This window comes from Macrotis lagotis, chromosome 1, assembly GCF_037893015.1.
Source record: "Macrotis lagotis isolate mMagLag1 chromosome 1, bilby.v1.9.chrom.fasta, whole genome shotgun sequence".
Lineage (NCBI taxonomy): Eukaryota > Metazoa > Chordata > Mammalia > Peramelemorphia > Peramelidae > Macrotis > Macrotis lagotis.
The window spans coordinates 845,727,778-845,746,608 of record NC_133658.1 but is presented as its reverse complement, the minus strand read 5'-3'; the positions used below and the strand labels follow the sequence as shown (position 1 = coordinate 845,746,608).

At 36.9% G+C, this 18,831-nt stretch overlaps 1 protein-coding gene across 1 annotated transcript in view; it reads left to right on the top strand.

The window, feature by feature from the left end:
- The first annotated feature begins 551 nt into the window (after nt 1-551).
- The window catches only part of LOC141508065 (CUB and sushi domain-containing protein 2), a 619,633-nt gene continuing 601,353 nt past the window's right edge, over nt 552-18,831 (top strand). The window contains exons 1-2 of the mRNA XM_074216347.1: nt 552-606; nt 1,206-1,400. Coding sequence (XP_074072448.1) covers nt 552-606; nt 1,206-1,400 — 250 coding nt within the window. The remainder of the gene's footprint in view (nt 607-1,205; nt 1,401-18,831) is intronic.

Below are 18,831 nucleotides of genomic sequence, written 5' to 3'. Positions count from 1 at the left end.
CCATCACATTCATATACCATTTCTTTCACCCATTACCAAATTGATGGACATCCCTTCCTTCAATTTCCAAATTCTTTGCCAGCATAAAAAGAGCTTCTGTAAATTTTTGTACATGTAGATCCTTTCCCCCTTTTTAATGATCTATTTGGGAAATAGATCTAGTAGATATATTGCTGGATCAAAAGTTATGCACAGATTTATAGCCCTTTGGGCATGGTTCCAAATTGCTCTCCAGGATGGTTGGATCAATTCATAATCCCACCAACTGTGCATTAGTGTCCAGTTTTCCCATTGTCCTCCAACATTTATCATTTTCCCTTTTTGTCATATTAGCCAATTTTATAGGTGTGAGGTGATACCTTTGATTTATTGCATTTCTCTAATCAATAACAATTTAGAGCATTTTTTCATATGATTAGAGATAGATTTAATTTTATCTGAAAGCTGCCAGTTAACATCCTTTGATTATTTATCAATGGGAGATACTGTTATCTTAAATGTGATCAGTGCAAGAATTATACAATGTGAGTGTACAAAACTGGAAATTTGGGATGGGTAGCTGCAGTTACAATGAGGCAGAATTGTCTCAGATCAGTTTAGGCCCAGGTGAGTGACTTGTAGGAAAAGATACGCGCTGTCCTTCCATAGGGACAACCATGCAAGCCACTGAACTCTTCCTTAATTCAGACTCAGAGACTTCATCAGGCCTCAGATTTTGAAATCTGTCTAAGGAGACAAGAACAAGACATGTACATAAGTGAAAAGAAAAATTATAATGCATGGTAGTTTGTAATGACTATCCTGAGTGAGTCTGCTGAAGGTCAGAGGAGGGAGGAATCATTATAGGTAGAATCCTCAAGAGGAGATATGTTTTTAACTGGGACTTGAAGATTAGTCAGAATTTGGATAAACAGAGAAGCCAATAAATGAATCCAGACAAGCAGAGATGGTCACTTTATTGGAGCTAAGTTGAAGGAAGGAAATTTGGAAAAGTAAGTCAAGGTTAGATGTTGAGGTTCTTGAATGCTGGCTTATTTAGTTTGGATGTTTGCCTTTAGGCAATGGGCAGACTTTCAATAATTGGTTGCCTCTGTGAAGAGAGGGTCATTAGTGAGACACCTTGATGACAAAATAAGAGGAAAGTGAAAGGATGAGAGGCTTAGGATAGTGACTAAGCATGATATATGTCTTATTTTTCTTCACAGTTCTCCCCAGTCACACATGTGGAAACCCAGGAAGACTCCCTAATGGGATCCAGCAGGGTACAACTTTCAATCTGGGAGATAAGGTCCGCTACAGCTGTAACACTGGATTCTTTCTGGAAGGACATGCAGTACTCACCTGCCATGCCAGCTCTGAGAATAGTGCCACATGGGATTTTCCTTTGCCCACCTGCCGAGGTAAGTGGTTGCCTGAATAGACCTTTGTGTATGGGATCAAAAGCAATTCTCACCTTTTTCCCTTGCCTCATTTTCTCTTTCTATTTTGAAAAGGGATAAGGGAAGAGGGTCCAATGCTTCTTCTTAGGATGCAGTGCAACATATGCACACCTCTATATACATCCAAAGAAGATCAAACACAAAAACAAAAACATTTTGCTTCCCTGTTCAAAAATTCCCTAGGGCTCTCAACAGCCTCTAGATAAAATACAGACCTTCACTTAGCATTTTGAAGCTCTCCATGATCTCCAACTTAACTTTTCCAGTCATATTGCTTCTATTCATAAATGCCACTTTCAATCTGAACTATTTTCTGAACTTGACATTGCATCTCCTGCCTCCATACATTTGCAGGTCATCTTCTATTCCTAAGAGGAATTCCATTCTCATCCAAAATTTTCAGATTCTTCCTTTCAACAAACAGTCAAACCCAAAGTATTTATTGTGTCTACTATATGCCAGACATTTTACTTGGCACTGCTGTTAGAGGTTGGGAATCAGGTAGAGATAATAGGGAGACAAGAAATGATGTAACTTATCGCTATTTTGATTGTCACTTCCTCTGTGAAACCTTCTTTGATAGTTTGATAGTTGCCATTATTCTCTACTTTGTTGTTTATTTTCTTATCTGTGTATATGTTGTACATCATCTACAAGCAGAAAATAAGTTCTTTGGAGCTGGAATTGCTTTAGTTTTAGTTTTGATTTTGTATCCTCAGAGGCTAACAGTGTCCTAATCATAATGGACACATCATACATCATAAATGTAATGAAATAATTAAAGCTATATGAAACTAGAAATATTAAATGATTCTTTGAAGATTACACTTGTGATAAGAAGCAGAAATGGAATTCAAACTCAGGTCTTCTGTCTCCAAACCCAGGGCTTTTTACATTATACTAAGCTGCCCAATAAGTATTGACTTTAATAAATTTAGTACGTTTGCCTAATTGAATTGTTAGATCGACTTAAAGCAATGTATCTATTAGTACAAATTAATATAATGCAAACAGATTATAGAGCAAACCACAGTGTTGAGAGCCCCCGAGTAAAGAAGTGATCAATTCTCCAGGGAAGGGATATGTTTAAGCAGAAGTTTTGAAGGAAAGGATTTTTGAATAAGGCATTCCTGTCTTTGTGAGAGGAGTTGGGACTTTTAATATGACCATATTTCACCTGAATCACCTGAAATACTAATTTGATTAAGGGCACCTAGAGGCTGGGCTTTGAGGTTTCTATTTTGTTTTGGGAAGGAAATCTTCAAAATCTTTAGAAAATAACTTGGCACAGTCTTGACCAACCTCCATGGTTGTGTCAAAGAGACCTGCTCCCTTCCACTCCTAGGGACATCAGATTCAAAGGCCTGAAATTAAATCAGATGAGAGATTGAATCCAATCAGCCATTGTGTGCAGCTAAAGGAAGAAAACAAGCCAAGCCTGGGGGAAAAGGGAAAAGGTAGAAGCAAAGGCAGTCTGTGCAATAATCCTAGAAAGCTTAAAATAAAATGTTATGGTTCCATCACTGCCAACACCAATAAGATGGAAAAGTTTTGTTCATATGCACCATTGTGATGGATAGCATCATCCTGATGCCTTAAAGGTGTATTGGCTTGTATTTTAGGAAATAAGAATTCAGAAAAACATAGGAAACTTTGCCTAAAGTGAAGCATTAAAAATGAACAAAATCGGGAAAACAATATACACAATGACTAAAATAATATAAATAAAAAAACAAAGATAGATGATGTTAATGACTAATCTTGACTCTGGAGAAGGCAAAATGAAATAAATGCTTTATTCTCCATTCTTTGGAGAGATAGAGGAATTATGGATATGAGATGTTGCATACCCTGCCATATCTGATCTCTGTGTCATTTGGTTTTACTTAAACTGTTGTTGCTATTATTACATTGAGATGTGATTCCTGTATAAGTAAACTTGGCTTATGTCTACGAGGAAGATTTATAAGATATGGTCCACATTCTTACTCATCACCAAATTACTACAGCAAACTCTAAATTTTATTTCTCTCTACTCCCCTCACCCTCTTTTAAATCCTCATCTTGATTCTACTTGAGATCCTACCCATACCTCTAGCTTTTCTGTTTTATAATCTGGGTTCCCGGATACTGATTGTAGCTTATTACAATTTTATTTCTGCCCCCAACCTATCCTGGCCCTTCCCAGTTGCCCCACATTGTTCCCAAATTCTCTGCCCTCTGTTCCTCAGATACAGAAGATATCTGCCAATGCTATGGGACCAGAGTCTGTGACAGGTCCTAACCCAAGATTTGCCTAGGGATGGAGCTGGAAAAATAGCACACCATCCTGCTATATTGGAATGGGAAGAATGAGGAACGTTTAGTGTTACAAGCCAGTTACCTGAGTATCTGAGAAAATTCCTAAAGCTAAGGAACTGTGGATAAACGTGATGAGCTCTAGTTCCTAATTAAAAAAAAAAAGCAGTTGGTGTTTAATAAGTTCAGGCTAATGGAATCCGTATCTCAGAGCTGGAAGAGTATTCTGAGGTCATACAGTCCAATACCTGCTTGACATGCACCTTCTACAACATCATTGACGAGTGGTTGTTCAACTTCACTAGAAACCTAGGAATTAGGAATAAACTAGCTATCAAGGAAATGTAGCTCTAATTGTGAGACAATTCTTTCATCCTAAAGCTGACTCCTTATAAATTCTATGGCCTTCTGAATTTCAAATGCAACAGGCATTTATTAAGTACCATTTATACTAATAGGAGAAGGAAAAGGGAAACTATTCTAGCATCTTTGCCATGAAAACCCCACAGACAGCAATGGTCTACAGGGTCATGACGAGTCGTTCATGATTAAGTGACAACAACATAATAATAACTGGCATTTTCAAAGAACTCTGAAGTTTAAAAAAACATTTTCCATATACCTTTTTTGAGTCTTATAACAGCCCTGTAAAAATGAGTATAATTATTATCCCATTTTACAGAAGAGTAAACTTGGTCTCAGGAAGGTTAAGTCATTTGCCCAGGGTCACACAGCCAGGAAGAATCCAAAATAGAAGTCAAGCGTCCTGACTCAAAGTTTTATGCTCTATTCACTTACCAGAATGATGATAAAATGTTTCAATAGAGAAGTAAATACATATTAATTTCTATAGAATAGTACAAGGGCCCTGACAACTGGGGAATCAGTAGAAATCTCCTGTTACAATCAGTCATTTAATTGCCAAGCATTGATTGTATCTCCTATATGCTAAGGTATGAATCTGGAGAAGCAAAGAAAGAAATTCAACAATCCCTTATCCTCAAGTAGCTTACATCCTATCCAGAGAAATATTTGTATCTATAAGTGTTGCTGTTGTTCATTCATTTCAATTGTGCTCAATTCTTTTGGAATTTTCTTGGCAAAGATATGTAATGTTTGTAATCTCTTTCTTCAGTTCATTTACAGACAAGGAAGCTGAGACAAACAGGGTAAAGTGTCTTGTCCAGGGTCACAACTAGTAAGTGTCTGAGACCAGATTTAAACTCTGATCTCCCTGACTCCAGTCTCACTGCTCTAGTCACTGTACCATACAGTTGCCAAGCTCCACTTCAATCTTGTCCAACCCTTCATAACTCCATTTTGGGTTTTCTTGGTAAATAAACCAGAACGGGTCCTTTTTTCCCCTCCAGCTCATTGTATAGCTGAGGATCTGAGGTAAACAGAGTTAAGTTACTTGCCCAGGATCACATAGCTAAGTTAAGTGTCTGGACTGAAATTTGAACTCAGAAAGATAAATTTTCCTGATTTCAGACCCAGTACTCTGTTCACTCTACCATCTAGCAGCCAATGTAGAAAAGTACACAAACACATACAAAATAAACACAAGGTGATGTAGGAGAGGTGCAGTAAGGGGGGAGAGAGAGTCCTTTCCAAGACACTGAGGCAAGAGATATAATGTGATGATTAGAGAACGTAAAATAAGTCAGTTCAGCTGAAATATAAGAGTGTGGCCCCATAATAATTGTAAAGCACTTGTTCTAGAAAAAAGACATTAGGACAAGCTTATGGAGCAATTGTTCCTAATCCTTTTCTTTTTCATGTAAGTATCTTTAGTTTCAAATGATCATTATATAGCATGGTCCCCTGAACTTTCACTCTCCTGGGTTCTCTTCTTTGGATAATCTTCTAAAAATATGGTGCTCAGAGTTGTATACAGTATTACAGCTTTAGTCTGACAGGACCAGATCATGGGACCCTTGTCACTTCTCATTCTTTCTGGAGATCAAACTGCTATGGGATTGAGCTGAGAGAACAGAGATGGGTATTGCTGCTTGTCTGGGCAGAATCACTCTCCACAGTAATACACAGGAGACTTTGGTTAAGATTTCTCAAAGAAGGAAGAGAGGGAATGGAAAAAATAGGCAAAAGTCTGTAGTATGTTCTGTGGGTCATTAGGGTGGTTAGAAGCTGCCTAAGCTTCAGAAGCACCAGCACAGAAGAGACGATATTTGTAATGGGTATACCTTGCCACAGGAGGTGGGGTATATGAGTGTGAGTGACTAAGAGTTCTTTGTCCTATGAGGTTTGCTTTGGAGCTCTTTGGTTTGGAGTAGCAGGGAGGGGGGGGAACTATACAGGTGTAGAGTTTGTGTCCTTATTAACTCTATCTGATTCCCAACCTCTAACAGCAGTGTGGAACAAGAAATGACAAGAGTTATCAGATCAGATTCTAATTCATGGGCAGCTGGGCTTGCCTCCAGATTTCTGTCTCTGAAGGCAAGTGCCCCAGGGGACACTGAGACATCTAGAAGTTTCCATCCATTATACTTCTGCTAATGCAGCAGATTAAATTAACTTTTTTTTGTCTGCTGCCTCATATTATTGACTTCTATAGAGTTTGTATCCACTAAAATCCACAAAACTTTTTATATGTTGTCTTCTTACGCCTCTCCCATCCTATTCTTTTGCATCTTTAAAAAACACTTGAGGTTTACTTCTATTATATTTCATCTTATTAGAGTGAACTCATCATTCTAGCCTGTTGAAAGCTTTTTGGATTACAGTCCTTTCATCTAACTCTACCTCCCAGCTTTGAGCCATCCTCAAACTTGGGGAGCATATTATCCATCTATCCCTTCATTTAAGCCACTGATACAAATGTTCAACTGATCAGACAAGATTTAGAAGAGACATGATATCTGTCTTCATGAATTTGGAGGACTGTCATTTGGGAGAGTGATTAGATTTGTTTTGCTTAGCTGCAGAGGGCAAAACTATGGTAGGCACAATGAGTGGAAGGTAAGTAGCTTTCAGCTCCATGTTAAGAAAGAATTTTCTAATAATCAGAGCTGTTCAAAAGTCAAATAAGCTTCTAGGAGAGACAAATGAGTTCCCTATCAGTGAAATTTTTTAAGTAGAAACAGAATGACCCTTGTCAAAAATGCTCTCAGGAAATTGTTACCTGGTTAGTTTGATACATGTATGTGTTTGTGTTCATGCTGTTCTCCTCAATAGAATTGAGGACAAGGACTAATTATTTTAACTTTTCCATCCCCACTACCTAGCACTATTGGCATAATAAATGCTGATTAATTCATTCATTCATTGTTTGCTGTATGCTGTCTCCCCAAATAGAATGGAAACTCCTTGAAGGCAAGGATTGTTTCATCTTTGTCTTTGTTTCCCCTGAATGTAGGACAGTGCCTGGTACGTAGTAGACACTTAATAAATACTTATTGACTGATTGGTTAATTGAGAGATTTCTGGTTAGGTATGGGTTAGAATGGATCGCTTCTGAAATCCTTTTCAGCTCTGAGACTCTCTGATTCTCTGATGGAAGCACCCCTCCTATTCAGGAACTCCTACCTACTCTCCAATTTTCCAGACCAAATTCTCTGGTTGCCATTATTCCTACTCAAAAAGCTGGTAGCACTTTTTTTTTTATAACTAGCATTTCATGGACCTTGCCTTCTACCTGTATGCCCACCTATATAAGTTCTGCCTGCTCCAATCATTGCTATGGGAATTTTGACTGCTAAGTGAGATGGAGAAATATTAGTAAAAGATGCTGTGGGTCATCCTTATTTATTTCTAACACACAAGTGACAAAGTTGAGCTTTCTGATCACTGTCAATGATTATCCTTCATCAGGATCAATTGAGATCATACTTAGCATGGTATCTGACAAATAAATGTTTAGTCCTTCCTTTCTCCATCCCTCTTCTCATCCAAAACCTTGTAGGGCTCTGATGTGTGTGCTGGTTAGTATGGGATTCTCTGGAAGTCTCTTGCCAACATGAATCCCTGGGGTCCTTCATAATGGTCCAAGCAGACATTTGTCTGGTCTGTGACATATCACTAAAAAAGAATCACAGTTTGACAGTATCTTAGTGTTGAAAAGAATCTCAGAGAGTCCCTATTCCAGTTCATACCTGAGCAAAACCCATCTCCATAACATACCCTGCAAATAGTCATCGAGGCTTGGCTTAAAATATTCCAGTGTAAGTGAACCCATTAAATGATCCCTCCATTTTTACATGGGTAGGAAGGCTTTTCCTTCCTATCAAATAGGTTTTTCCCCTATCAAATTTAGATTTGCTTCTTTATCAATTCTACCCATTGTTTGAAAATGTGGGTTGAAGTCACAGAAAACTGTGAAGTTCATGAAGTTTCCTGGAAAAAAAGAAACTGGAATGGAATTTAAGAGTTGATCAAGTCCAACCAATTCATTTTTCAGAGCAAGAAAATGAAAACCAACAAGATAAGTGACTTGTCCAGGGTCACACAATTAAGAAGCCATGACATCTCATTCCCTGACTTTTATAAGATGTTGTTGATGATGATGTTTGTTCTTCATTTTCAAAGAAGGCCATGACATCAGGGGAGATGACGCCATAATTAGCACATGAATTCGATTTTAGTGAAGGAGTGCTGTGCTAAATCACAAGTCTCACTTTCTCCTCCAGAGCCATTTGGCTCCAGTGGCCTGATATGAATCAGGAAGACTGGAGATGGCCCTGGATGTGAGGCAATGAGGGTTGAGTGACTGGCCCAAGGTCCCACAGGTAGTAAGTGTCTGAAGCTGGATTCTATCCTCCTGATTCCAAGGCCAGTGTTTTATACACTATACCACCTAGCTTCCCTTCTTCCAGGACAGATTTTATCTTATTTATTTGTGCCTACTCTAGTGCCTGATATATACTAGTCAATGACAGACATCATCATCATCAATATCTTATTAAAGTGAGGGAATTAGATGTCACGGCCTCTTAACTGTGTAACTCTGGACAATAAATACATATTAATTGATTTTACAGATGAGGAAACTGAGATCTAGAGTAAAGTTATTTGCTCAAGTTCATAAAGGTAGCAAGCGGCAGATCTGACTCCAAATTTAGCTTCATTTCCATTGCTGTGATTAGAGGGCAACACTTAGTGAAGATATAAAGTTTAGTATGGCAGGATTTGATTGGTGTCATTTTCTAATTGATGCCTTTTCTAATGTCCATTGGTTTGTGGGAGATATGCCATATTAAGCATAAGCTTTATTCCCTAACATCTTCAACTGGCCTCTCTAAAACTTGGCATTGAATCATGACTGCCAAACTAGGATGATGATTTGTGCTGAGACCCTATGGGGGCACATTACATTCATCCAAGAATATCAGACTCTCTGATGATTGATAACGGCAGATTTGGGGCTGAGGATCAAGGGAAAATCTTAAGAAATGGTAGCCCAGGACGGATGGGCAATTAGATGATGATATGGATGGAGTGCTGGGTCTGGAGTCAGGAAGACTCATCTTCATGAATTCAAATCTGTCCTCAGACACTTAATAGCTGTGTGACCCTGGGCAATTCATTTAACCTTGTTTTTCTCAGTTTCCTCATCTATAAAATAAATTGGAGAAGGAAATGGTGAATCTATTCAATGTCTTTTCCAAGAAAACCCCCCATGGGGTCATGAAGTATCTAGCGCAACTAGACTGCCAAATCAAATGGCAGTCTTAAGAAATGGTAGCCCAGTACAAGTATGGGGATCTATATATGAAATGACTGATTATGAAATTCATCATTATATAGTGCCAAGATCATAGGGAGATCCCTAGACCTAGAAATTCCTATAATCTCTACATGGTCTTTTTCATCCACTGGTTCAGGTAATATTCATGTATACAACATTGTATATTTTAAGGCCAATCTAGCAACCAACTCTACTGACAGAGGAGGTCTTTTATTCAATTAAATCTGAGATGGTTTACAATAAAAAGTAGTACCATTAATTGTACTCAGATTGTTTCCTTCTATCATGGCAGATCTGTGATTATGCATCTCTTGTCTCAGTTCATGCCCTCACTGAAGTAACTTAGTTAAAAAGGAGTCTGAGGGTTAAATCCTGGGACTCCTACATTCCTGACTTTTTTAGCAATTAAAATTGAAGCATTGGGAAAAGAGACCACATGTAGATTGAAAGCTGGAAAAGACATTAATGAGCTTCTAATTTCACTTCTCATTTTATAGATAAGAAAGTCAAGGCATGGGGAGATGTGATAATCTGATCAAGAACACACAGATGAAAACCCTCTGACTCTCAATCCAGTGTTCATACCATTATAATGAACTGAGGCAAACAAGCTGTCAGTTCCTCCAAAATATGCTGCATCTGATACATAATAAAACCTCCAAGTCTCTTCTCCTGCAACTGGTTTATCCACCCATCTAGGATTCTTGGATTTAATTTCTCTGAAAAAAAAAAAACCTTGGTTTTTGACCCATCATGAAAGGATATGGTTATTAACTCACATCAGAATTATCCTCATAGAAAATCATGGCCCATTGACTAGGTGGGTAGTTAGGTTGTCTGGCATGCCATGGAATGAGCATTATCATAGGCCCTTTCCATAGGCATACCAATACCTGTTTGTAGAGCTGTGAACTGATCTAACCATGTTGAAAAGAAATTTGGAACTATATTTTAAAAGTCACTAAATTTTTCATACAATTTGATTCAGTGATTTCATTATTAGGCATACATTCCAAAGAGATCAAAGAAAAAGGGAAAAGATTCAGAAGGAGCAAAGAACTGGAAATGGTAATCACCAATTGGAGAATGGATAAAAAATTGTGTTAAATATAATGGAATATTATTACACATTAAGAAATGATGAAAGGGACAGGTTCAGATAAATTTGGGAAGACTTGGTAAATTGATACAGAATAAGTAAAATGAACAGAACCTGAACTATATCAGTGCTAATGAAATTCATTAATGAAAAATGAAAGTTATAATGTTGCCATGCTATAACAACATTATAAAGATAATCAATTAAAGAAGATTCAGATAATGCTATGACCACAATAATTTCAACAAGTAATCTGTCACCTGAGAGTGAAATGATGAATTCAAGATATATATACTGAGACAGGAATTATTCAGACACAGTCAGTTTGGGTATTTGTTTTGTTTAACTCTGGATACTTGTTACATGGATTTTGTATTTCCCTATTTCAGTTTGGGGGAGTTTGACAAGGAGATAAAAGTGGGGGAGGCTTTCCAAAATGGAAGGAAAAAAGAAATAAACAGAAGTCAACAGAAGGAAAATCAATAAGGAACACAGACAAGCAGGACAGTTCTGAAAGTAACATGTTTCATGTGTTGCATACTTAAAAAAATGAAATAAACCATATATCATAGTGCAGATTCCCAGTTACATATATATAGGTCTCTTTTTTTTTTTACTCTTTTGTTTAGGTGAAAATGTTTATGTTATTTGGGGTTTGTTAAATTTAGAATAATAAAATACAAACAACAATGCCTTCTTCTTCAGGACCAATAGGAATGTTCTTTCTTTGTCTTCAAGAGTTCCCTCTTGATGAGGGGAGCTTTATCTGATGGTAAGTGTGCTCTGCTGCTGGGTTAGAGAGTTTACTTGAAGGAGTTTCTCATTAAAGCACCAGTTGCCACTGGTCAGTAGTCAGTGATTGATGATACTTGGCTCACAGAGTATATCTGAGACAATGCTTAATCAGAACCACCTTAATTAGACAAAAGGAAGAATAATGAAAAATGTTAATGGGAAAAATGAAAACAAAGTCAGAAGCACAGGGAAGTTATTTATAATCCCTTAAAAGCTTCACCTAGAAAAATATTCTGAAGTATGACTTTGGAATGGAACCGTATCCCTAACCAAAACTCTATTCCATTCCCTTTCTTGGAATCTACCTCCTTATAAAAAGTGCCTCACTGGTTGAATCACGCCCAATCCAAGTGACTAATGTCCACATTATTCCGAGGGTGGGCTGATGATCAGTGTTAGTTCATTTGATGTCAAGGTACCTAATACCAAGGTAACCTGCAGTAAATGAGCCTTCTGGTAGACCTTCTGGCACGCAGCATGACAGAAGCATGGTCCCTCATTGATGTTAACTCAGAAATGTCTCCTTTTAGGGAACTGACATTTACAAGTCTCCCATTTGTATAGTAGAGGCTCAGACCCATTGCTGATCTCACAGGTTCTGTTTATGGCAAAGCTTGTTCACATCCAAATGAGACAAGCAGCGGGTGTCTGAGATGTCAGACTTCACAACCTCACACTGTCCGCACACTACACACTACCTGGAGTAAAAATACAGATGTACTTGTGAAGACAGAACAGGATTTCACACCAGGTGAGGCAAAGGAGAGCAGCTTCTATCTTCCCCTACCAATTTCCTCTATAAATAGTGTTCTAATAATGTGGAAAGTATGTTGTATGTGAAGGTAGAGGGATATGCTTTGAAATCCTGACTCAGTGACTTAGTTCCCATCTTTGATAGGTCATTTAACCTTGCAGGGCCTCAGTTTCCCCATCTGAAAAGCAAGAGGATAATACTAGGTGACCTCTGAGAGTTCTCCAGCTTCAAAGCTATAATCCTATGTCCTGTAGGATAGTCAGGTTGGGCAACACTGGTATGAAGGGAGTCAGGAAAAACAGAAACATCACAGGTTCACAACTACAACTGGAGGGGAAATGACTGACACAAAGTCACACAGATGATTTTGGATTCTAGGTTCTCTGGATTCCAAATTCAGCACTCTCTACTATACCACTGTGTTTCATTATTCCTACAAAATTTTCCTGTACAATTGTTTTGATACTTAAGATACTTTGATCTCTGATCTCAAGTGATTGCTTCTTCCACCAGTAAAGAATGTATCACCTCCATGACTTCTCATCTTGAACAATTCTTGCTCATGTCTGTCTAAAACTAGAAATTATAAAAAGAATAAAAATACCCTATAGAGTATCAGCCCAGCTTACCAGAAACTTCCTCTGGTTCTTTTAGCATCCCACATAATAGAAAGTGGCTTGAACCTGGACATAGAAGAGATCTGGGTTCAAATTTCTCCTCTGACACTTAATAGAATTTATCTGGCCATGTCTAGAATGCTCTCCCTCTTGATCTCCACCTTCTGACCACCCTGGTTTCCTTTAAGTCCCAACTAAATTCCCAACTTTTTCCCCTAATCCTTCTTAATTCTAATACCTTTCCTCTCGTAATTATTTCCTATTTATAGTTATTTTATAAATTTTTGCTTGGGTATTGTCTTCCCAATTAGGTTATGAACTCCTTGAAAGCAAGGACTGTCCTTTGCCTCTTAGCACAGAGTCTGCCTCAATCAATACTGATTCAATGATTACTTTATTATTTTCCTTTGTGACCTTGTTTCTTCTTAGCTTCTCCTATTCTATGACTTGCAGGCATAATTTTCAAAATTTGGAAATATTGTTAGTAGTGTACAATTTCACAAATACCTTCTAGTCAAAACCCCTATTCCAAATCTGAGTACAGTTTGTTGTCCATCTGCAGCAATTATTTAAAATTCACAAATATATGAACTAACTTGACAGACTACTTGTCCAATAATATGGCATAGTCTGGACAATATTCATTTTTAATCCACTTTGCTATTCAGGTATTAATGGGTAAATCAATCTCTAGAATTATATTAAGTTTTCTGAGAAATTTCCATACCTGCTATCTTTGATGAGAAGATGACACTTTCAGAACTTCCTCATCAATAAGGAAGTTCTCATAAAATCAGAGAATTCAAAAGAACCCAGAAACCATAGCTAAATAAGAATTCCCCTATACCATATGCAACAACTGGTCCTCTAGCCTTTACTTGGCGATTTCCAGTGAGGAGGAATCAATGATATCTCAAGTAAGTCCATTTCACTTTTGGATACCTCTTCAATGTTAGGCAGTTATTTTCCTACAAATTCCACAAATTGCTCCTGGTTCTGCCTCCTGGGGTCAAACAGACCTCTCGTCCATGTGATTGTCTTTCAAATACTTGAAGACAACTAATCACTTCCTTCCAAGTGTTTTTTATCTTGGGGCTAAATATCTCCAGTTCCTTCAGTTAATTATCATATGACATATTCTGATTCTCATTGCTTTGACAATTGTCTACCTCTATGTGGTCTCCTGCTTATAAATGTCCCTCTTAAAATTTGGCTCCCAGAATTGAACACAATGCTCCAGCTGGGGTCTAACCAGCAAAGAAGAAAACAGAATCATCTCTTTCTCTGTTCAAGATTCTATGCCTCTCTTAATGTGCCCTAAGATCCTAGAAGTTTCTAGTTGCCACGCTGCACTGATGACTCACACTGAATTTGCAGCATGGGGCAGTTGGGTGTCGCAGTGGATGTGGATAGAGTACCTGGCCTGGAGGGAGGAAGGCTCATTTTCCTTAGTTCAAACCTAGCCTCAGACACTTACTAGCTGTATGGCCCTGGGCAAGTCACTTAACCCTATTTGACTCAGTTTTCTCATCTGGAAAAATGTGCTGAAGACAGAAATGCCAACTCAGTATCTTTGCCAAGAAAATCCAAAATGTTGTCATGAAGAGTCAAGCGTGATTAAAAATGACTCAGCAACAATTCCTAGATATTTTCAGATGAACTGTTCCCTCACCTTCACTTGTGAAATTGAGTTTTTGAATCCAAGTACACTATAAATTTTAAATTTATCCTTATTAGGTTTCTTCTACATTTTTTGGCCCATATTGTAATCTGTTAGGTCTTTCAGGATATGAACACCATCATCCAGTGCATTAGCTATTCCATCTAACTTTTAGTAGTTTAGTAGTAGATCATTTGATTGAAATACACAAGTCACTGAAAAAAAATATTCAATAGCAAAGAATCAAAGACAGTTCACTGGGAGCACTCCATTAGAGACTTCCTTCCTTGTTGGCCTTGAAACATTAATATCTACACTTCGTGTCTAGATCTAAATTCATCTAACTGCACTATTGGCTAGTCTTCATCTCTCCCACCTTGTTTAGGGGCTGGAATAGTGGATAGAACCCTGGGTCTGGAGTCAGGAAGACCTGAGTTCAAATCCATGTGACTCTGGGCAAATCATTTGTTTATTCATTTTTGTAAGACAATGGGTTTAAGTTACTTGCCCAAATCACATAGGTAATTATCAAATGTCTGATGCCAGTTTTGAACTCAGCTCCTCTTGACTCCAGGGATAGTTTTCTATTCACTGTGTCACCTAACTGCCCTTTGGACAAATCATTTAACCTGTGTTTGCTTCAATTTCTTCAACTATAACATGGGGATAATAATGTTACCTATCTCCCAAAGTTGTTGTTATGATCAAATGAACTTATATTTGTAAGGTACTTAGCATAGATCTCATAAATGTCAGTCATTTTTCAGTCATGTCTGACTCTTCCTGATGGCATTTGGGGTTTTCTTAGCAAAGATAGTAGAGTGACTTGTCATTTCCTTCTCCAGCTCTTGGTATAGATAGGAAACTGAGGCAAACAAGATTAAGAGACTTACCTAGAGTCACACAGCTAGTAAATTTCCGAGACCAGATTTGAATTTGCGTCTTCCAGTCATTCCATCTACCCCTATCCCCTGATAAAACCTAAGTGCTCAATAAATGCTTGTTTCCCTTTTCCTTATTTCCAAAAGAATTCCATGAAAGGCTCCATTACATACTTTATTAAAATGCCAGGCATTTAACCTTGTTTGCCTCATTGTAAAATGAGCTGGAAGAAGAAATGGCAAACCACTCCAGTATCTTTGCCAGATATGACTGAATTGACTGTATAACAAAAATCTCCCAAGGTTGTTGTGATGAACAACTGAGATAGTATTTGTAAAGTGAAGTGCTTAGTATAGTACCTGATAAATAGTAAGTGTTTAATAAACACTTCTTTTCTTTTTCTTTTCTTCTTCAAGACTTCCATGAAAGACTTCTTTACATACTTCATTAAAATGTTGATAAACTATGCTTATACATTTTCTGGAAAAAAATATCGGTTTTCTGGATAAAAATATATAACATATTATATTTCATATATATATGTATATGTATATATATATATATATATATATATATATATATATATATACACATGTATAATGGTTTCCTGATTTTTCCATTAAACTTTGTCCAAAAAAAGAAGATAAGCTTGGTCTGGTGTGAATTGATTTAATAAAAACCCACTTTCCTCACTTATCCTCATTGCCTTAATAAATAAAAAAAAAAATTTAACCCACTTTCCTTTTCTAGCTGTTCATGAACCTTCATTTTAATGATGTCTTCTTGGATAATCTTTCGTGAATTCAAACAAAGTTCACTGGTCTATAGTTGGCAGTCTTTACCTTCTTCCCTTTTTGGAAAATCAGGACATTTTTCCCTGCTCTGATCTTGCAGCACCTCTTCCATTTTCCATGACATTTCAAAGATTACTGACAGTCAATTCAGGAATCCTTTATCTTGGTTCTTTCAGAAATCTGCCATGCTGTAATAGAATACCATTGTTCTGTAAGAAATCATAAAGAGGCAGACTTCAGAAAAGCCTGGAAAAACTTTCATGATAGTATATATTAACAGAAACCTGCCATGACATTTATATGAGCATAATTAATTCTTTCCAGGATTGTTATACATTATTCCTCTTAATGACTAAAAAACACACTTTCTCTCCTAAATCCACACCTTTCTTTACATAGGCTGTCTGCCAAGACTAGAGTATACATTTCCACTTTTTTTTCTTCTTCTTGGAATTCCTAGTTTCTTTTAGTGCTCAAATGCTACCATCTTTTACAAAAGTTCTTTCCTGATCCCCCAGACACTAGGATCCCTTAGAAATATTACTTTGCATTTATTTTATATCTATCTTGTACTTATTTAGACTATCTTTCCTGATAGCTTATATACTTCCTCTTTAGTCTTTGTATCCCCAGCTCCTTGAATAGAGTATTCACTTAATGAATGCATGTTGATTGATGGACTGAGTAGTGTGGATTGCCTATCAAGGGCAACTGGGTATTTCCTTACATAGATTATTTTGCATTTCAAGCTCCTATTAGTCATTTGTTTTCTTTCTCTCCTTCCTTCTATTTAGAAACTTGTTTGGATTCATTTTGGAATTCTTCATGACATTGATGAACACCCTAGGTGAACATATGTCATCTTGTTTTATGCTTCACTTGATGTCAGTACTCAGCGGATTGTAGAACAATGTTATCTCCATAGTCACATCTGTCATAGAATCTTGTATAATTTAACATATGTAGAGGAGAAAGTTTGAAAAAGTCTTCAAAGAAGAAAGCATTTTTTCTTCTAAGTCTATTGATTTTTAGAAATCAATAAATATTAGACACATCAGTATTTTAAATTTCCCATGTCTTTAAGTCAATTACATGATCAGAAAGATGTGATCTCTACAGGATAATTGTTGGAAAAATCTCACACATTCTCTTCCTATGTTTTCATCAAGCACGCCTTCCTTGTATACATAGAACCTTCTCAAAACATTTTATGAGATTAGAAAGTAAACATATTAGCTAGTAGTTCCTGAAGGTTACTTCATTACCTTTTGGAGGTGGGCATCCTTTTTATCCGCATCTTTTCCATTCTTTTTGAAATTCTTTTATCTTTGAGACATTTTGCAATTCAATACCTGAGTGTCTTTTAAAATAGTAACATATCCATCCTGAATTTCTCTTTGTCTATGACAAGGACCAACTGCCCTTTACAATTCATTCTTATTAGGTATCATTGCTACTTCCTCATTTAGCATATCAGGAGGTGGCACAACCCAAGAAAGGCAACGTGACAGTGGTAAGAGTGAGGTACTTGAGTTTAGGAAGCCTAGATTCATTCTCATCTCTAGTGCTGTAGCCGTGGGCACTCATTGAGCCTCAGGTTCGTCATCTATAAATTGAGAAAAATAATAGTATCTACATCACAGAATTTTTGTGAGGGTCGAAGATGTGTTTTGCAAAATTTATAGCATTATATTATCATTATCAATATATTGTTATCAATTCTAATCACAAATCATAGTAGAAACAACGACAAATATCTTTCTTCCAACTTCATTCAATAAATTAAATTCAATAAACATTTGTTAAGTGCCCACTATGTCCCCAGTCTGTGCTAAGATTAATGATACAAATATGAAAAACACTCTTTGCCCTCTCAGACCATATATATATATATATATATATATATATATATATATATATATATAGACATATATATATATATATATACACACACATATATATGTATAATTTGTATCTATGTATGGCTTCATCTACAGACTTTCACAGGATGAGCTGCCTAGTCATATCGTATGCCAAGGTCTTCTCATGATTTCCTCTTTACCTGCTTTTTTGCTCTTTTTGTCAGATGACACTGCCTAAAATCTTCATTCTTGCACTCATGAACTAATTTGCAAATGAGTATATCTAAACTGGTGTTCACATTGCCTTCATATCTGTCTGCCTGACAAGAGGAATAAGTATTTGCTGGTAAGGTGAATTCTAGGGTCTTTTGGTCTACCTATGATGCCAACTGCTTTGCATTGGTTAAAACCTTCTAAGGAATCATAATAGTGAAAGTTGATAGCTTTATTATGCCTTTTATTATTTTTCAGAATTCACAGCTTGTTTTAAAAAGTCAGGTCAAAGTTGCTATAATAGCATGTGACATCTCCTCATCTGTATCCTTTCTCCTTAACTTGCTATTGATTTTGACCTCTGCTCTAACTGGACTATGATCTGATGGAGTATAGATGATTTTGAAATGGTTGCTATATTTGGAAATAGCCATTTAATATCTTTGAAGTAAGCGAGTCAATTTCACTTTTTTTAATATTTTGACATGAATCCACTACCTAGTGCCCAGCTTACTGATGATTTGCCTTTCCACTGGTCCTTGGACAAAAAAAATCATCCAGTTCCCATGACTAAATTTGAAGCCTTTCCACATTAATAGGACCTGCCTGAGCTAGCACTCTATTGGTCCAACTTTTAAGAATCCAAGATCACCTTGACACAATAAGGCATCTAATAGATGACTCTCTTCTTAGAGAAAGATTTTAAGACTTTTG